Here is an 18,905-nt window from a genome sequence, read left to right on the forward strand (position 1 = left end):
AAGGAAGAGAGGAGGGAGGAGGGAGGGTCGAGTAGATGGAAAGAAGCGTTGGTGGGTGAATGGATGTTAGGTGGATGGGCTGGTGGATGGATGAGTGGATGGGTGGGTGGCAAAAAGGAAGGAAAGATGGGGGGCAGGGAGAGAGAAAGAATGGCTAGGTGGATGGGTGGGTCAATCTCCCCCCCAGACAGGGCTGGAAATGGCCCAGGCCCAGCCTACAGAGTCACTTGAGTCATTTTACATTTGCGTTATCTTACAGTCGGGGGAACTGCGGCTTAGAGGAGCAGGATGTACACAGTGAAACCCTCTCCCCGGCCCAGGCCCAGTCTACAAAGCAGATGTGCCGCCTGCCTCCACCCCGCTGGCCCATTTCCTACATATGGACACCGAGCCTCAGAGGCCACAGAGCCAGGGGGAGCTGAGCGCCATCCGAGCTGCCCCTCGGCCCCATCCACTGCACCTCCTGCTCCAGGCCACCCCGGGGTTGTCATGGAGACCAGGCCACTGTGCGCCCAGCAAGGGCCCTTGCCCTGCCCTAGTCTGGCCAGGCTTGTCCACGGGGGAGGAGGGGCGAGAAGGGCCCAGTAGCTCAGCACAAGTTTCCCCGATTGACCCTGGGGCAGGGGCAGAATGCACTTCCCCCTCCCCCACCCGTGGCAGTGCCAGAGAGAGGGGCACCCGGGGACGGGGACGCACAGGGTTGCTGAGGTCCCTCCCTGCCTCCAGGGGGAAAGAGAGCACAGATGCAGTGAAAGCCCAGGGAGCTGAAGCGAAATCGGCGCAGCCCCACCCAGACCTGGGTCAGGCAGCACCACCAGCCCCAGAGCCGCAGGCAGGGCCCGCGATGGGCAGCCCCTCCAGCCAGGCTCACAGGAGATGCTCCACCACCTCTCCTCCAACGCCCCCAGGATGACAGCGGCATGGAGGCTCAGCAAGGAGCAGAGACCCACCAGGTCACACACCGGGACCGTGGCAAAGCCGGCCTGGACTCAGGCACCTGGACTCACGGGTCTAGAGCTCCTTCCCCGGCCCCATGAACAGGGAAGGGGGTGGAGGCGAGGTCTAGCAGGATCGACCTTGTAACCCAGCTCCCAGGCAGGCCCAGAGCTGTGGCCGCTTCTGGGCTTGGCCTCACCTACCTCCCCCTCCCCCACCCCACCCAAGGAGGCATCGGGACTGTTGGCCCATTTCACAGGCCAGGATACCAAGGCCCGGCGCCTAACAACGTCACATGAGGAGTGGGACGCAGCCCAGGTCCACCAAGGGGGGCTCGTTTGTCACTGGGAAACGCCTGGCTCCCATCCCCCACCCCTGCCTGTGCAGGGGCCTGGGCGGGCACACCTAACCCCTCTTGGCCTCTGCAGCACAGGTATCCTAGGAATGTCCACTTTCTCTGGCCTCCTCTGCATTCCTGGAGCCCCTCCCACTCCCGCCAGTGGAGCCTGGCTCCCTGCAGAGGAATTCCTCAGAGTAAACACCAGGGCTCACAGCATTTCAGCCCCACCTCCGTGTTGTCCCCTTAGCGCCCCTCACCCTAACCCTCCACGTGACCTCTGGAAAGCCCCCCATCCGGCGCCCCTCTCTCCCTGTGCACCACGAGGATGCTGAGAAAACAAACGGAAGGTACCCAGTGCCACGCCTCCGTCTGTACGGGCCTGCCACCAGCAGCCCGTCTGTGCCCAGCCTCTGCCCAGCCTCCCAAGCTCATTCTGGGTGGACACCTCACCTTCTGGTCCTCGCCCCACGGTGAGCCCTTTGGCCAGGGACATAGGGGACAGGCTGCAGAAGGCGAAAAAGGGACTCTACCTGGCCCAGGTCCAGGGTGACGTTGACCTCGTTGTACTCCAGCCCACGCGACAGCGGTGGGCTCTGCCACCAGCGCTCTGTGCCGTCAACGGCGTTGCTCACAGGGTGTGCCCTGTTGCTGCTTGCCGCTGTGCAGATGTCGCAGTACTGGCCCTGTAGGGGAAGGGGCGGTCAGATGGACAAGAAGGGCTGGGACTCCTTACCCCTCTGGTCACCCTCCCACCCCATCACACTGGCCGCACCCCCAATCTGTGGACCCTTGTGCGCCAGTCACTCATTCACCTGGCAAGTACACACTGAGAGCAAATATGATTCTCAACTTGGGATACGGTTCATGTGAGAGATGATCACACCCATTACAGAGGAAACAGGAGAGCAAGGAGGGAGCAGGGCACCCGCTGCAGGTGGGAAAACATGGCGGGCCTCCCTGAGAAGGTGGCATCTGAGGCCTACACCATAAGGGGGCGGGTGTGCTCCAGGCAGAGGGGCTGGCTGTGCAAAGGCCCTGGGGCAGGAAGAGCAAACAAGGAGTAAACAGCAAGAAAGCCAATGCAGCTGGAGCTGAGGGGGTAAGAGCCGGTCACGGGGCAAGTCACACGTTTCTCGCCCACCCCCGCCCCTCAACCACCAGCCACTGCAGGGGGCTTCAGAAGGGCTCTTGCAGGATGGGGCCTGGGGGGGACCTAAAGAGAAAGGAAGGTGGGGCTACAGCCAGAAGGCCCAGGCCCGATGTGAGCCCCTCCCGACCTCCACCAGCTCATCATCCCCCAAACCTCTCCACCAGGCTCTCACCCAGGACCATCTGGATTAGGGTCTCCAGACAGGTGGAGTTAAGCCATCTCAGCGGCCTGTGGGGACAGGCCCCAGAGTGGAGGCACGCGGGCAGCCAGCAGACGAGGCCTGGACCTCCTGGCTCTGCCACTTCCGAGCCCTGGGACCGGGCCAGGTCACGGCAGCCTCAGCGCCCCGGGGTGAAGAGTGGGGGCGATGCTGGCACCTGCCTCGGCCACTGTAGGACTGACGGATCCCACACGGGGCCTGGCAGCTGCTTCTGTCATGGCCCAGCCCCCTGCCGGGGCCCTGCCCTCTGAGGGGAGAGAGGGGGCTCCCAGCATCATCCTGGCCTGCTGTCCCCATGGCAGAGGAGTAGGCGCTGGAAGCTTCGGGGGCGGGGGCAGAGGCAGAGCTGAGCCCTGGCTGCTGGCCCAGGGGAGGCCCAACCTCCCACCCCAGAGGAAACCAGACCTGCTGTCCCTCTGCACACAAAGGCAGCCCTCGGAGACTTGGCATTGTCTGAGGCCCAGAGAGGCCACGTCTGGGAAACGCGGCCACTCCACCCCTCCCAGCCTCCCAGGGGGCCAGACCTTGTCCTAGGAGTCAGAGGTGGGAGCGTGGGAGATGCCCTGCCCCACTCCCAGGCCCGGCAGCCACAGAGGGCCCCCAAGCCTCCACACACGCATGGCGCGGACACGTGTGCTCCTGGCTTCCACGGTGCGCCCGGGATGGAGAGACCACGAGGCAGCAGACTCAGGCACCGAGCCTCCCACCCAGGGGCTCCCAGGACCCCTCGTGCTGGGCGCTTTGGCTGACCCCGTCTCTACCCCGCTCCTGCCTGGGGCCTTGGCACCCTGATCTCTTGTCCTCCAGCTCAGCTGTCACCTCGTCAGCAGAGCCCCAGAGCTCCAGACCACAACGCCCATCACTGCGCTTTATTTATTCTACCGCGGGAGACGTGGAATCGTCTGGCTATTAGCAATTCTCCATTTACTGCCTCCTGGGGGGCGGGGGGAGGCGCACCTGCCTCGTTCTTAACTGTGTCCCTGAGGCCACCACCCAGAGGTGCCACGCCGAGGGGCTGGAGCAATGGAGGACACCCAGAAAAGGGGTACCATCTGTGCAGGCCATACTACCAGCTCAAACGCTGAACCCCAAACTGGAACCCGGGCTCTGGCTCCCAGACCTGTGGGAGCGGCCAGAGGGTGAGCAGAGGAGGGGCTCAGAGAGGCTCACCGAGAGCGCTAAGCACGTGCGTGGGGGCTGTCTGGGGCCTGGCGGAGCTGGGGAGCTTCTCAGAGGTGGTGGGTAGGGCCATCTGGCTGGGGTGGGCCTTCCAAAGAAGGCTCCCTTGGTCAAGGGAGCCAAGGGACGTGTCTGCTCATGTCCACCCAGAGAATCAGGGGAAGATGACGACTCTACTGCCCATGTGGCCGCAGCGGGACTGCTCGGTGACGTGGTCGCTGCCGACCTCTCTGCCTGGCGGATGGGGCTGGGGAAAGCAGCCTCTCTCCGCCCCTGTGCTGCAGAGGGTCCTGCCAGGAACAGAGCAAGGAAGCAAGGAGCAGTGATAAGGACTTCCCCTCCCAGTGAGTCACCACGCCGGCAGCCGAGCCCCCGACTTCCCCTGCGGGGCTGGGCCAGCACGGAATTCCTCCGATGCCCACCTGAAGTCGCAGGGCCAGACTCCCAAGGAGCCCTCTGCCTGCCCTAGCTGCCCCGATGCCCATGAGGGCTCACCTCACACCCCAGGTGGCATGACCCCGGCCAGCTTCTGTCCTATCTCCCCCAGGGGGCCCTGGGAGCTGCTGGCCTGCAGCCTTGGGCCCACGTCCTCCCTGACCCACCCACAAGACTGGGCTCTTGGGACAGAGAGGTGCGCCTGGCCACTCAGCTCCAGCGTCTGTGGGCAAGGCCCAAACACCAACCCAACAGGAAGCCAGGGCGGTAAGCAGATCCCGTTCCCCACGAGGACAGGGCAGAGGCTCCAGTGGGTCCAGCAGCTTGACTAAGGTTGGCCTTCCGTCTTTCCGGCTGGCCTTTCTGCCCTGGCAGCCTCGGCACAGGGGTGCGATGGCTGAGCGCTACAGAGTTTCAAAGAGAGGCTTCAGCTCCAACTTGCCAGACTGGGAGCTGCGAGGGCAGGGCTGAAGTGCTCGCTCAGGGCCCCCTCGCTTGCCACGCACAGCCACTGCCACTTGCCAAGTGGTCACTGTGTGATGGACAGCTTCCCCAGCCCTTCAGGCCAAGCTCACAACTTCGGGTGAGGCCGGCCCTCGTGAGGAGCCTGAGGCTGGGGGGGAGCCACACAGCTAAGGAGAAGGCCTTTGACCCCAGGCCACCAGCTCCTGTGCGGCTCCTTTAAGCACCAGGAGGTGGTAATAAATGACCCCTCCCTCAGGGATCCACGCAGCTGCCCCTCCTCAAGGGCCTGGGCCAGGCAGCACAGGTGGGCAACAGGGCGCCTCTCTCCAACAAGGAGATGGCTTGGAGCCTGGGCTGATTAACTGCGGAATCCCAGCTGAGCATCTAGGCGGCGGCGGGGGTGGGGGGGGGGTGGCCAGGGCTGACCAGGCCCTCTGAGCAGCTTTGGAGACCCCCCCCAAGCGCCTCTCCTCCACCTGTCCCCTTTGATGTCACCCAGAAGCGCTAAGGGCCCGTGCTGGGGTCTCAGGTCGCCCCGCTCACCCCACCCAGATCCGGGTCTGGCTTTGGGGCTTCACAGGCCTCAGTTTCCCCACCTGAAACGTGGGCTTGAGACCTCCTGCTCAGCTGTACAGGGCGTTGAGGAGATCATGGGTCCAGGAACCGGCGGGAGGTGACATTTCTGTCCCGGATGGCTCTGCTGCACCAGGGCCCCCTCGTACTCCTCCCTCCCTGGGGGGTGGGGTGGGGCAGGCGGCAGGGAAGGGGCCCCAGCTGAGGCTCCCTCATTCATCACCCACCCCATCACTCTACTCTCCAACTACCTCCTCCCTCCCCCAGCCTCTCCTACCGGAAAGGTGGCAGCAAGTCCCCGGAGGCTGAGGCTCAGGTTACAACAGCCTTGGGGCCCCCAGACTCTCCCTCAGGTTTGGCAGGGGTGGGAGGATGGGCCTAGCACGGGGTGGCAGGGAGCCTCTGGGGCAGACCCTATCGCCCCAGGCAGAGCGGCAGCCGGTCTGTGTTCCCTTCCTCAGTTAAAAGTCCCTCCGTTTGTCCCCCTCCCACCTTGAGGGTCCCACCGACTCCCCAGACCCGCGGGAGCGAGAGCTCTGTCTGGCCCCTCCCGCCCCATCCCCGTCCCATCCCGTCGCCAGCAGGTTCCAGCCTGTCCCGGGGGAAGGCGGAGTGGTCCGCCCCCATCCCACAGGCAGCCGGCCGGGGAGGCCAAGTCCCGCCCTCGCCGGGATCCCAGGACTTGGGGCCGCCGGGGACCAGGCACCAGCCCCTCCCCTCCGGCCAGCCGCCGCCGCCGAACTCGAGCGGTGCCGGCCGCGCCCGGGTCCGCTGCGTGCCGCCTTCCCTGGGACACGCGCACTTCTCTGGCTGAGCCCGAAGGGCCGAGTTGGGGTCCCTTCCGTCCGCCGAAAGGCGGAAACGGGGCGTAGGGACGGGCGGCGGGGGCCGCGGTCCGTACCTGGCTTCTCCGCGGCCCCTGGGGCTCCTCGCCGAGTCGGGCTGGAGTGCCGGAGTCCGAGCCCGGTGCGTGCCCCGCGCCGGCGTCCCCGCCACCCCGGCCTGGCCCCCCCGACCCGCGGCCCGCGCTCACCTGGATGGTCTGGTTGGGGTCCCCGCCGGCCACGGGGCCCCCCACCAACTTGCAGTAGAGGTCCTCGGTGGGGCGCGGGGCGCCGCGCGTCGGGGCCTCCTCGCCGCAGGTGGCGGAGGCGGCGATGCGGACGCCCTCCGCCAGGTTGAAGTAGGGCGGGTGCAGGCTGAAGCCGCTGCCCGCTGCCTCCCGCGCCCGCACCGCGCCCAGCAGCGCCAGCCCGGCCAGCAACAGCGGCGCGGGGCCCCGGGAACCGCGGGGCCGCGCGCCCGGCTTCGCCATCTTCCAGCTCCGGGGACGGCGAGCGAGGCTGGAGCCTGGCGGGTCTGCAGCGCGGGGCCCGGCCCGGCTCGACTCGGCTCGCTCCGCCCGCGGACGTCAGGCCCCGCCCCGGCCCGCCTGGGCGCCCGAGCCCCGCGCCCCGGGGAGGGGGCGGGGGAGGCCGGGGGGAGGGGCTGCCGGCCGCCTTAACCCTTGGGACCCCGGTCCGGCCGGCCTCTCGGAAGGGACACCTGCTGGCCTCGGGCCGGGCCGTGGGAACGCGACGCCGCGGCGGCCCCCGGGGCGTGACTCCCGGTCCCAAGCGGCCCCCTCGCGCCCTCGGGTACCCAGGCCCCGGGCGCGCCGGCCCGCTCTTCCCCGTCCAGCGGCTCCGCTCTTTGTTTCCCTAACTTCGGGCACCTCTCGGCGGCCGAGCGCCCCCGGCGGCCCCAGGTCTGGCGCCGCGGCCAGGAGTCAGGCACGCTCGCTCCGGGTCCAGCCCCGGCATCTGCCCCATCCACGGCCCGGCCCGGACCCACCCGCAACCCCAGAACCGGCAGAGCGACCCGAGCGACCGCGGCCTGGGAGCCCGATCGCTGGGGTCCCCCCGGGATTGAGGGGGTGAACTCCGGAGCGCAGCGCAGCCTCGCTGCCTCTCCCCGGCCGGTTTTTGGTTTTTCACCCCTCATACTGGCCCCCATATCTGCCCCATCCAGCAGGTGTGTGGGAAGGTGCTCTCCGTCAGCTGTGAGTGGCGGTAGTAGCGAGGGAATCTGATCTGCCGAGGGACAGGGAGACCCTGATTAGGGACTCCATGCTTTTCTGGGGGGGCCATGTCAGATTCCATCCCACCCGACCCCTGCCTACCCAGGGTTTGGCTCAAAAATACTCTAAAATAGGGAAGTGTATCAGGAGGGACTGGCCCCATGGGGCCCCTGCAGTGAAGGGAGGATGCCCAGGGCTCCGCGGGTGCCAGGAAGGCTGCCTGTGAAGGAGGACATCTATTGAGCACCTGCGGGGGCTGGGGCTGCAGGGCCAGGTGGGCGCTAACCCTTGTGCCTGGGGATTCCCTGCTTTGGGGCACTGTGGACCCCACTATCTCTGTCTGCCAGTGGAACCCTCCTGCTCAGGGCAGGCACTCAAGGACGCTGGGGAAATGGGGTTGGACGTAGAGGCCTGACTCAGGATTGTGTCCCAGCTGATTCTGCGTTTGGGTGGCTTCGGCCACTGGGTCTCCTCCCCTCCAGCTCCTGGCCCAGATCGGCCTCAAGGGAAGCCCTGATGGGGCAGCTCCCCCCGGGTCTATGAGCCAGGCCAGCTGGGTGTCTGTCCCACTTGAGACCCCCTGGACAGTCCTGGGAGGCCGAGTAAATGTGTGGGTGGCAGCCAGCTGGTCCTGGTGGGAGCTCTGCCCCAGCAGCTGTTCCCGGAAGGTTGCGCCACTAGCCACATCTTCCTGGCTGTCCCCTGGCCTCCTGCGAATCCGACTCCCAAGGGGCTGGACTGCCGCTTCTCTAGGAGTTGAGAAATAGGCAGCGGGATGACCCTCCCTCTTCTCTCCCCTCTCTCCTCCCCTCTCCCCTCTCCTCTCCCCCTACTCCCAGGAAATTCCGTAACTCCACCTGGGGGAGGGGGAGGAGAGGTGGTTCCCCGCCGGAGAGGCTCTGGGTGGGGGAGGGGCTGGCCTAGATGGTGGGGGAGGGGCGACAGGCCATGCTGGAATCCTGAGTCCCCCACGCAGACGGGCCAGCTCACCAGCTAATTTATGATCCCGTGGGAGGAGCGGCCGGAGAGCCGCCTCTGGGCAGTAGCAGGGTTTCCAGATGGGGGATTTGACCTGACCCCGCCCCACCCTCCCTACTGCCCAGAGGTCCCCTGTCACGCACATCACAGCAGAGCACTTTGGCCCCCGGCACCCGCTTGACAGCTGGGGACCTGTCAGCCTGGGGACTGGGGCTGGCAACCTCCCACCCTCCACCGCCCCAGGTCGGCTTCCCAACCTCCGTGGAGGGACCAGCGGTTAGAGGTGAGGGGTGGGAGCCCTCTGAGCCTCCTAGGGGCCAGTCATCCGCCATCCAAGAGCAGGCGGGAGGGAGGGGCCGCCGCCCGAGAATGCGCCCAGCACGGGGAGGGTTAATCCTGGCCGAGCTGCTTCCAGGCAGACAGCTGCCCCAGAGCAACTGGTGGCCCGGGCCTGGGGGGAGGGGGTGGGTGAAGTGGGCAGAGGAGAATGTGGTGGAAGGGGCTGGGCGAGGTGCCCACTCTGCCCACACCTGGTGCCAGCTTGTGCGTCCCAGCTGGGGCAGGAGTGGGTGGCATGGAGGATGGAGGTGTTATTCCAGTCGGGCTACACACTGACCTCCTGGCCGGTGGTGGTTCTAGGGGAAGGTCGTCAGCGGGGCTGGGCCGGGGACCCATTTCCCGCCTCGCGTTCCCAGCCAGTCATCTCCAAATGGCCTAGCGAGTGCATCTCCCACCTTGCTCCGACTCCTGGGCCACCAGCTGCCTTTCCTACTTACGAATTCGGAAACTGGGGGTCAGTTTCCGACGTCGGGGGGTCAGTCAAGAGCGTGTGGTTAGCAAGGGAGAGGGAGTTGGACTGGCATTCATTTTCTCCTCTCGCACGTGTTGGGCCCCTTTTGGGTATGGGGCCCTGAGGTAGTGCCCCCCACCCCCCAAGCAGGCTGCCCTGCCCCAGCCTCTGTCCTAAATCCAGGAGAGAGATGGTCAGTCCTGGGAGGTGGGAGGTGGGTAGTGGGTGGGGGTCAGCTCATGGGGGAGGGCCGTGGAGGCAGCCTGACCGCCTCTGTCCTACTAGGCTCTGGACGTGCCCCGAGGGCAGACCCCAGACCCAGAGCCCCTCCCCACCCAGCCCCAGGGTAACAGAAGCCCTGGGACCCGTGGGAGGTCGGGCACAGGTGGCAGCCTGAGTGGGGAAGAGGTGCTCCTGGACCTAGGTAGGGGGTCTGGCCAATTCCCCCTGAGCCCAGGGGTATGGCCTCTGCCGTGTGGCCTGGGCCAGGGGAGCCTGCCCTCAGGACAGCGGCCCTCACCTGAGCCACTGCCCCGACTCCTACGGCATCCCCAGGAGCCCCTGCTCAGCCCCATCTGCGGGGCAGCTGTGGGGACCAGCAGGCCAGGCCATGGGCACACCTGCCTCAGCCCGAGCCGCAACTGTAACCTCTCGGGGAGCAGCTGCGTGGGGTGCCCCTCACTGCACTCAAGCCTCGTCATCGCGTCACAATCATAACCGATGGCTGTGCCTGACCGTCTGTTCCGGAGCCCCCTCTCTTGGGAGAAGCTGCACTGTGGAAGTGGGTCCGCGCAGCCGCGTGGGAGGAAGAAGCCCCGAGCTCTCTGCTCGTGACTGGGAGGGTTTGTCTCGGCAGGAAGAGGTTTCAGGAGAGGCTAGGCTGTGGTTTGGAATATCTGAGGCCGCGTTTCCCTCCCCCAGGGCTGCTCTGATACCTTCCAGGGAGCCCAGCTGGTGAGAACATGTCCCCCATCCGTCCATCCACAGGGCAGGCAGCAAGGCTGATGCTGGGGGCCCTGGCAGCCCGGGTCCAGCCCAGTCCTGCGGAGGGGAGGACGCAGCCCAGCTGGGCGCCCTGAGGACTCACAGCTGAGAGGAGGGCTCGTTAGAAGGTTGTAAACCCAGCTGGTCTGGGGCCGGGAGAGTTCCGGGGCCTCTGGGCCATTGCTCAGCCCAGAACTCTCCCCTGGCCTTGGGCTGGCATGGTCCCCTGGAAGGGCTGGAGGCCAGAGGGCAGAGGACAGGCCTCGATGAGCTGAACGCGCACCAGAAGGCTGGGGCCAGGCTGGAGCCCAGCATTCCCGGCGGAGGAGGGTCTGGGGCCAGGCCCCTTGATGCTCCTGAAGGAGCAGCGTCTCCCCGCTGCCTGTGGCCCCAGCTAGGCCACCTCTGGGCCCTTCCAGGCCTCTAGGGCATGAGCTCTGGGGAAGCTTGGAGGCCACCAGGTTTTGCGTTGACCCCAACGAGGAGCGGACGGCTTTGACCCCATGCTGCCCAGCCAAGGGCCCCCCTCTGGGAACCTTCTGAGCCTGGAGCTCCGGAGGGTCCACCTCTGCCTGCTGTGTGCCCAGCTCATAGGCCAGCCCCCAGGGTGCCCACTGCAGGCCTGAGCCTCGGGTGTCCTGATGGGGGGGCTTTATACTGGAGGGGGCACAGACAGGCTTAGGTGTGCCCAGTGCCACGAGACGCAGGCTGGCCAGCCCCCCGGGTCCTGGGCTCTCCACGGAGGTTCCCCAAAGCTCCTGTCTCCCACTCAGCTCACCTCCTTCCCAACTGGTGTCCTAGGCAGGCAGGCCTGGCCCTATAGAAAGCACAGGAACCCAGGAAGCTCAGACATGTGGGACTCCCCATGGGGTGGTCAGCATGCTGTCCATGAGCAGAGAGCCCTGACCGGCCAGGAGCCCAGAGTCCAGCTCCCGCTGAGTGTAGGGGAAGCCCCGCCCCGCTGACATGGGGACGCCAGGTTTTGCGAAGTACAACACAAGCTGGAAGGAATCCGGCCGGTCACCTTGTGGGCTGGAACCCTTGCAGTAAGAGCTACGGGTGCTGGGTGGCTGCTGGGGCTGGGCGCTGGCTGGTACACGTGCCTCACCCCATCTCCTCCCAGGCCAAACTGGCTTCTGCTTGTTTTAGGGTAACAACCAGGCGCCTCACCGCAGCTCCCTGGGCCCTGTGGGGCCTCTCAACTACACCCCGCCTGTCTGGCCGGTTGGCAGAGCCTCCAGCCTTCCCTCCCCCTCTATCTCATGGGGACTTTGGCCTTATTCCCTCTGCGCAGGACACAACAGAGCCCCTGCCCCTTTGACCACCTGGGCCTCTAGGCACCGCCCCAGAGAGCCATCAGGTATGCGCCTGGCCTGCTTTCTCAGGTGCGTTCATTTTATTAAATCCAATCCCACCTGTGTCCTGCCTTTCCCTAGCCCCAGGCCTGGCGAAGAGGAGGTGCCCAGAGAGTGCCCACTGCTCGAGGGAATGGCCTCTGGGGTTCACCCCCCTCAGGTCCATCCAGGCTGTGAAGGGCCCTGTGACTTTGGGAGGCGTTTGGAGGAAACCTCGGGTTCCCAGGAGAAGCCTCCCTGGCTATGCCCCAGGGCCCCTTCCCAGCCCAGGGTCTGTGAGCTGGAAGGAGAGGCAGCGCCTGCTGGGGAAGGGGGTGTAGGGAGGGGCTGCCAACTGTGATGCGCCCAGGTGTCTGCATCCCTGCAAGACATCACTCCCCTCCCTGGCTCACCGGGCACCCCCAACCCGGCCCTGGGCTTGAGGGGCAAATCTCAGCAGCACATCTCAGGCCCCAGCCTCAGCGGAGGGGGTGGACCGGGTAGGGGGCCCTAGGAACCCCCGGGGAGGGGGCCTGGGACCTCCCTGGAGATCCAACCATCTCCAGAGAGCGAAGGGAGGGGATGGTTCAGTAGTGAGGTTGCTCTTAGGACCCCAGACCCAGGCACCTCCCTTGAGGAAGGGCACCATCAGGGCACCTGCCAGCACCTTGCTGGGGTGTGAAATTGGGGGTCCGGGCTTCCTGATCGCGGATGTGTGGTGGGGAGCACGTGGGGTGACTCTGGAAGACGGTAACGACATTGCATCAACCACGGCATCCTCCACGCGGGACTGCAGCGCGCACATCGGACACCCATGGGGCCAACATTTCTACAGTGTCATTTTTTTATCCTACTTGACCTTTGGCCCCTAGTACTCCCCCACCCCCATGCTCACCACCTCCCTGCTCTGTACTCCGGACTGGGCAGCCCTGAGGGGGAAACAGGTGAGGGGCGGTGGGGGGGGGGTGCCCAGCACAGAGGGAGGGGGTGGCACCTGCGGGCCTGGGTCGCCCCTGCCCTCCTCCTTCACAGGACCCATCTCCAGCAGGCCCCTTCCCCTGCCTCGGTCCCTGGGGCCTGGCCAAATGGTTCCCGCGGGGTGAGGGCTCTGCAGCTTCTCCAAGAGGTACCCACAGACAGCCTTATATGGCCAGGAGGACTCACTGCCCAGGCGGAATCTGATCCCACGGGAAGGGCAGGGGTGCGGGGCGGTGCCCCGGGCCAGAGCAGGCCCACACGGGGAGTGGCTGGAATGGCCGCAGCCTCCTGGGCCCGCAGTCCCCTAAAGGGAGCCACGTCAGTCCGAGCCCCTCGCCAGCTCTGGGGCATCTGGTTGGGGGCCCCATGATGAACCACGGGGGGCTTGTCGCCCCGGCAAGAGCCATGAGATTCGAGGGCAGCCTGCCCTGCCCAGCACCACCCAAACCGCACCAGGTACGGCCCTCTCCCTGCCTGTGGGGCTTAAGGCCAGCAGCCCCTGCTCTGCCCTTGACCAGCCAGGCCACTGGCCCTCAGCAAGTGGCCTCCTCCTCCCGGGCGGCCCCCGCCACCCAGAGCAGCACCGGGGTCCCTGTGCCACACCCGGGCCCCGCTGAGACTCAGCCCCCCGCCTTGACTCCGCTCCCCAGCCCTCTTCCTCTCCCTCCAGCACCCCTACCTTTCTCTCTTCTGACTCTCTCCTCTGGGCTTCTCATTCTCTGGTTACCCTCTCTCTGGCTCTGTCCCTCTGTCTCCCTACCTCTGTCTGTCTGTCTGGGTCTCTCGGTGTCTCTGTCTCTCTTCCTGCCATCTGCTGCCCTAGATCTGCTGAGCTCCGCTACTCTGGGCAGCCCTAGGGCACCCCTCCTCCGTGTCTCCTGGGGCCTTTGGAGAAGGATTTGCAGCAGCAGTGGTGGCAGAGCCACTGCCTGCCTGCCAGGCCCGTCTGCCCACCTGGGAAGCTCTGGCCGCAGGGTCCCAGTGGCCCTTGCAGGCTGGGCTGGGGAGTGGGCCGGCTGGGGATGACACAGCTCTCCTGGGCTTCTGAGTTGCCACACGGCCCTGGGACACGGCAAGTGGAGGTGGAGTCTACCTCGTCCAGGGGGGCACCACAGTCCACTGCCTGCACGTCGGGGCTGCGGCCCGGGGAGGCCCCAGGCCACGGGCAGAGGGGGACAAGGGCCCACATGGCACTGGGTGCAGCCACTCCTCAGGCCAGCGTGTGAGGGCAGGGACTCTTGTCACCCGGCTGTTCAGGTGAGCAGAGGAGGCGGGGTGGGCCCAGATGACCCTCTGTGCCTCCCCCGAGCCAAAGGCCCGAGGACAGCGTGGGGGCCCCTGGCCCTTCCCACGTGTGCGCATCTTACCGGCAGGCTCTCGGGGAAACTGAGGCTCGGGTGGTGCTGTGGCCCAGGAAGGGTGAGGCTACAGGGTGAGGGGTTGACAGCTGTCTGTCTGTCCAGGATGTGCTCCAACGGGATGCGGTAGAAGGGCAAGGGCTGCCAGGCCGCCAGGGCCGGGTTGGAGCAGGAGGCCTGGGGCAGCACCTGCCCTGTCCGTCCTCTGTGGTCCAGACTGGCACATCCCCTGGGCTGGCAGGAGCCTGCGACATCTTCCCCAGCGCTGAGCGGGAGGGGGTGAGCTGGGGCCCTAGGGAGCCCTGGCCTGGATGCTGCCCGGGGGTTGAGAGCCACCCACTCTGGGGCCCCCAGCTGTGACAAGGGGTCGCTCCTCTCTCCGTCACCTCAGGTGGCCTTTCAGAGGCAAAATGCCCTGTGTGCCTCTGCTGGAGACTCTCCAGTGCCCCCGCCCCCCGCCCCTGCAGCTTCCAAGGCCGTCAAGCTGCCTCTCGCCCCCTTGTTGCCCCCAGCGTTCCAGCCTCACTGGCCTCCTTACAAAGTCTAAGTGCCCCCTCGCATCACAGGACCTTTGCACGACCCATACCTTCCACCAGGAAACTTCTCCCACCCAGCTCTGAGCCACCCTACAGAGCCCAGCTCCGGGCGTACATTCTTCCTTCCTTCATTCAATGACTATTTAATATTTTTATTTATTTCATTTCATTATCTTATTATTTATTTTATGTCCTGAGCCCCGTGCCGAGCAGGTGCTGGGCAGTTGTGACTGGATGCTGGGACACCTGTGCCCCATGGCCTTCACACTGGCCTGGAGGCCCCGGAGGGGGGAGGGCCGGCTGACAGGGAGAGGGCTCAGCGCCCAGGGCCCTGCTTCTCTCGTGCGGCCTGAGGGCCACAGCGCAGAGTGAAAACATCAGACAGTAACAAGTGCGGGCCAGGATGAAGGAAGTCGGGTCCCCTACGCTGCCGGCGGGGACGCAGACGGTGCGCCTGTGGACCTAGTGTGGTGCTTCCTGAGAGGAAACGCGGCGTCCCCCCGGGGGTCCACACCCCTACTTCTGGGGGTGCATCCACAGCGATCCCGTGCACAACGTCTGTGGCGGCGCTTCCCATAGCAGCCCAGATGCCCACCAGTGGGCGAGCGGGAGTGAGCTGCTCCACACCCGCCGCAGCTCCGAGCCTGGCAGGCGGACTCTTTGAAGAAGCCGCTGGAACCGGGAGCCGGCAGTTCGGGGTGCGCCTGGGCCACAAGGCTCGCTGAGCGGGCAGAGCGCAGCCGAGGCGGGAGCGGGTGACGGCAGGTGGTGATGGCCGAGGCAGCGCTGCCTCTGGGCGCCGGACCGCTCCCATCACACAGCCAGCTCGTCCCATGCTTCCCGTGAGCGCCGGGGAGGCGCAGGCCCGTGTTTAGGGCTGCGGGGAGCCCTAGACACTCAACCCTAAACGGGAGACTGACTCACCCTGTCTCCCCCGAGCGTCCACGGGGCCCTGGGTCACACGCAGCTCAGCCCGCAGGCTCGTGCCTCGGGGCCTGACCGCGAAACCCGCCAAGTACTGGGGCTCCCCCAAGGCCACCAGTGCTTCAGATGCAAGTGACACCCAACCACCTCCGTCTCCTGTCACCCCAATTTCATAAAAGGAGGACTTGAGAGTATGGAAAGGTGGGGCCGCGGAGGGACCACCGATTGGGCCCCATCCTGCCCGCCCAGGGCTCCGTTCTGCGGTCCCCTCCAGGACCCCCGCTGGGGGCTCCCCCTGCCGGTGTGGAGAGGTAGGGACGGTGGGTGGGCTCAGCTCCAGGCCTCTGTTTGCCTCAAGTTTCAACATTTACAAAACATTGGTCCTCAGCTCTCCTGGGGAGATATTTCCTAGAGGAATGTAAACACGGGAGATTGGGAAGGCTCGTGCTGGGCTCCGCAGCGGTAGGGTCTCCTGAGAGCACAGTCTCCTTCTCGGAGGGGCTCTGTGGCTGGGTTTCCCCCCCGGGGGTGGTAGTGAGGGAGGTGAAGCCTGGGAGTTGAGAGTCACCCCCTCCCTGGGAGCCCGGTCTCCTGTTGCCTCCGTGCTCCATCCAGGGCTTGCTGCGTGATCTCAGGTCAGAGGCGCAACCTCTCTGGGCCCCTGAGCCGATGGGGCTGATCGTGTTCTCCTGCCTGGCTTTGGCCCCAGTCCCTCAGCGCCACCATGTCTCTGTGCCACACACCCAGTGGGGCTTTAGGGAGCTGCCGTTTCTGGTGCCCTGCGCTGGCACTGGGCGGGCGCCTGATCTGATGCTCACAAAAGCCCATTTTACAGACGGGAGACTGGGGATCAGAGGGGCTATGTGGACGCTGCCTGTCACCAGCGCTGTGACCCCGAGGCACTGTGCGACCCAGCCTGCTGGTCAGGGGTCAAGAGGCTGCCGGGTTGGTCAGTCCTGACCTTATCTGCAAGGTTGCTCAGTCCCCGTCCCGAGGGCTTGCTCCTGGCTGGACATGTGCCCACACGCTCTGTAGCAACAGCTGAGCCCAGGCATCGTCAGCGAGGCCCCAGCCCCGGGAAGCCGAGCGGGGCAGAGCCTGCAGGAGGCCGTCTGGGCCCTGCAGGAGGCTGGCACAGGCCGCCCTCAGGGCCTCCGGTATCTCCACCGGAATGCACCGAGCGCCCACCCCTGCCCACCCAGGGGGAGGAATGTGGCCGAGGCTACGGGAGCAGGGAGTCTGGTAAGAGGCCTCCCTCCACCTTCTGGAATCCTCGGCCTGCCTCTCCCCGCCCCCACTGCAGAGCGAGCCTCTGGGCCTCCTCTCCGCAGGCTGCAGGGGCTCTGGGGTGACCAGTGTGAAGGGGTGGCACCTCCCAGGGCTGGTCCCTGCATGACAGCGTCCCTTCCTCAGAGAGGCCTTCCCTGATCACCTGACCTACGGCCCCCTCATTTGGGCCGCTGCCCTTCAGAGCCCTAGACCATGCCCCATTGGCATCCTGGGCCGGACGCCTCCCTGCAGGGCCCTCCTGGGCACCGTGGGGTGTTCAGCAGCATCCCCGGTCTCTACCCACTAGCGGCCAGTAGCACCCTCCCCTCCCCCAGGCAGGGCAGTCAGCCAGACAGTCAGTATGTCCTGGGGGGACCGTCCTGGGATGAGACCCACTGCCCCAGACCTTCCTGAGATGAGACATTAATTGTCCTCTTCCCCAGGCCAGGAGCTCCCCGAGGACACGGGTCACCCGTCCTGAACGCTGCAGGGCCCATGCCTGCCCGGGGGCCCAGGACAGCGTCCCGGCCCGCACGGCCACCTGCTCGAGGTCACAGCAGGTCGGGGGGGCGGCGCCTCCTGGCTGGGCCCTGCAGGACATCCTGGGGCCTCAGAGTCCCAGAGAGCCTGTGGAGCTGGGCAGGGAGCGGAGAAGCTGCCCAGAGCCCAGAGGAGCTCTGGGGCCAGGCTGTGCCGGACAAGCCCGGGCCGCGCCCGCTCACGCGGGGCAGGAATCTGGATTCCGTCACTCTCCACCTGGGCTTTCCAGGCCCAGCAAATCTCTGTCCCTGGGCATGTTTCTGCAGCAGCTGACATGCTCGGCTGCCTGGTGCTCAGAGGCTGGGCTGGGCCCCACAGGCAGCCCTGTCCACCCAGGCCCCTGCTGGGTGTCCCCGGGGCAGAGCAGGGAGGTGAAGGACCTCCAAACCGCCACTTCTGAGTGCTCCGTGCCTGAAAGCCCACCATTAACCCTCCTTAGGGCTCAGCTTGGGCGGGGGGGCGGGGCAGGGGGGGTCCTCTCCGCCGGCACAAGGGCCCATCCTGGCTGCGCTGCGTCCCACCCCTCCACCCCCAGAGCCCGAGGCTGGGTTCAAGCCCTGCCCTGCATCCTAACTCCGTGAATGGGGGGAGCCACTTCCTCTCCCTTGGCCTCAGTTTCCTGTGCTGTACATGCTGCCGGTTCCTCCCAGGGCAGGAAGAGCCAGTCCAAGGTCACCTCCCAGACAGACAGACAGATAGACCGCAGTACCCGTTTCCACTGAAGAGCACAGCAGTAAAGGGGTGGGTGGAAGAGTGGTCTTTCCCTCCCGAGATCTGTGCCCGCCCGCAGGTGTACAAGGCCCCCAGCTGCCCTGTCCTGTTGAACGCTCCCCTCCACCCATGGGGAAGGGAGAACAGCTTCGACCTTCTGATGGGGCAGCTGAGGCTGAGAAAGGAGAGGGGGGACTTCCCTGGCGGTCCAGTGGTTAAGATTTCACCTTCCAATGCAAGGGGTGCAGGTTCGATCCCTGGTCAGGGAGCTAAGATCCCACATGTCTAATGGCCAAAAACCAAAACATAAAACAGAAGCAATATTGTAACAAATTCAATAAATACTTTAAAAATGGTCCACATCAAAAAATCTTTAAAAAAAAAAAAAGGAGAGGGGCCGGGGCCGGGGTGTCGGCACTAGAAAACAGGCCTGCCCAGTTCCCAGGTCTCAGCCTTAATCACCGTGCTGCCCCTTCAGGATGGCGGGGCCTGGGACAGAGGTCAGCCTGGAGCCAGACCCCGGTGTCCGCCCCCGGCAGGCCTGGCCTGGGGGGTAAAGGTGGGCCTTGCTGCCTGCTCTCCGCAGCCTGCTTGCTTTGAACCTGAAACTCCACCGGCTTGGCTGGAACGTCGTGGCCTGTGGCCAGCATGCTGAGCCCGGAGCATGTCCACTAGGATGAGCCAGCTGGACGCTGTGTGCGTGCCTGGGGCGGAAGTGCCTCCTTTCCTGTTCTTGGCTCAGTCCTTGTAGCCCGGCCCCACCGGAGGGATGGGGCCAGAAGATGGACGTTCTTGGGTGTCTCTGACCTCAGAGTCCTCTCCGCTGGGTGTCAGCCGGGGTCCGGGAGCCCGGCCCGGCCCCCCACTCCGCCTCCAGAGTGCCTGCGCCTGTAACTGGGGAAGGGGCCCGCGAGGGCCTCCCAGGAGCCACCCAGACCTGCCCCAATGCCAGCGCAGTCAGCAGCACGGCCTGCCTGCCTGGGGGAACATGGATGTAAAAACCCAGGGGGAAAACAAAAACAAAAACAGGGGCTTCCCTGGTGGCGCAGCGGTTGAGAGTCCGCCTGCCGATGCAGGGGACATGGGTTCGTGCCCTGGTCCGGGAAGATCCCACATGCCGCAGAGCGGCTGGGCCCGTGAGCCATG

At 65.9% G+C, this 18,905-nt stretch overlaps 1 protein-coding gene across 1 annotated transcript in view; it reads right to left on the reverse strand.

Annotated features, from left to right (window-relative positions):
- The window catches only part of LAMA5 (laminin subunit alpha 5), a gene marked incomplete at its 5' end in the record, with an annotated part of 52,435 nt that extends 45,822 nt beyond the window's left edge, over positions 1-6,613 (reverse strand). The window contains 2 exons of the mRNA XM_082670510.1: positions 1,807-1,959; positions 6,332-6,613. Coding sequence (XP_082526636.1) covers positions 1,807-1,959; positions 6,332-6,613 — 435 coding nt within the window. The remainder of the gene's footprint in view (positions 1-1,806; positions 1,960-6,331) is intronic.
- Between the last annotated feature and the right edge of the window lie 12,292 nt (positions 6,614-18,905).

This window comes from Grampus griseus (assembly GCF_964374135.1).
Source record: "Grampus griseus genome assembly, chromosome: 14".
Taxonomy (NCBI): Eukaryota; Metazoa; Chordata; class Mammalia; order Artiodactyla; family Delphinidae; genus Grampus; species Grampus griseus.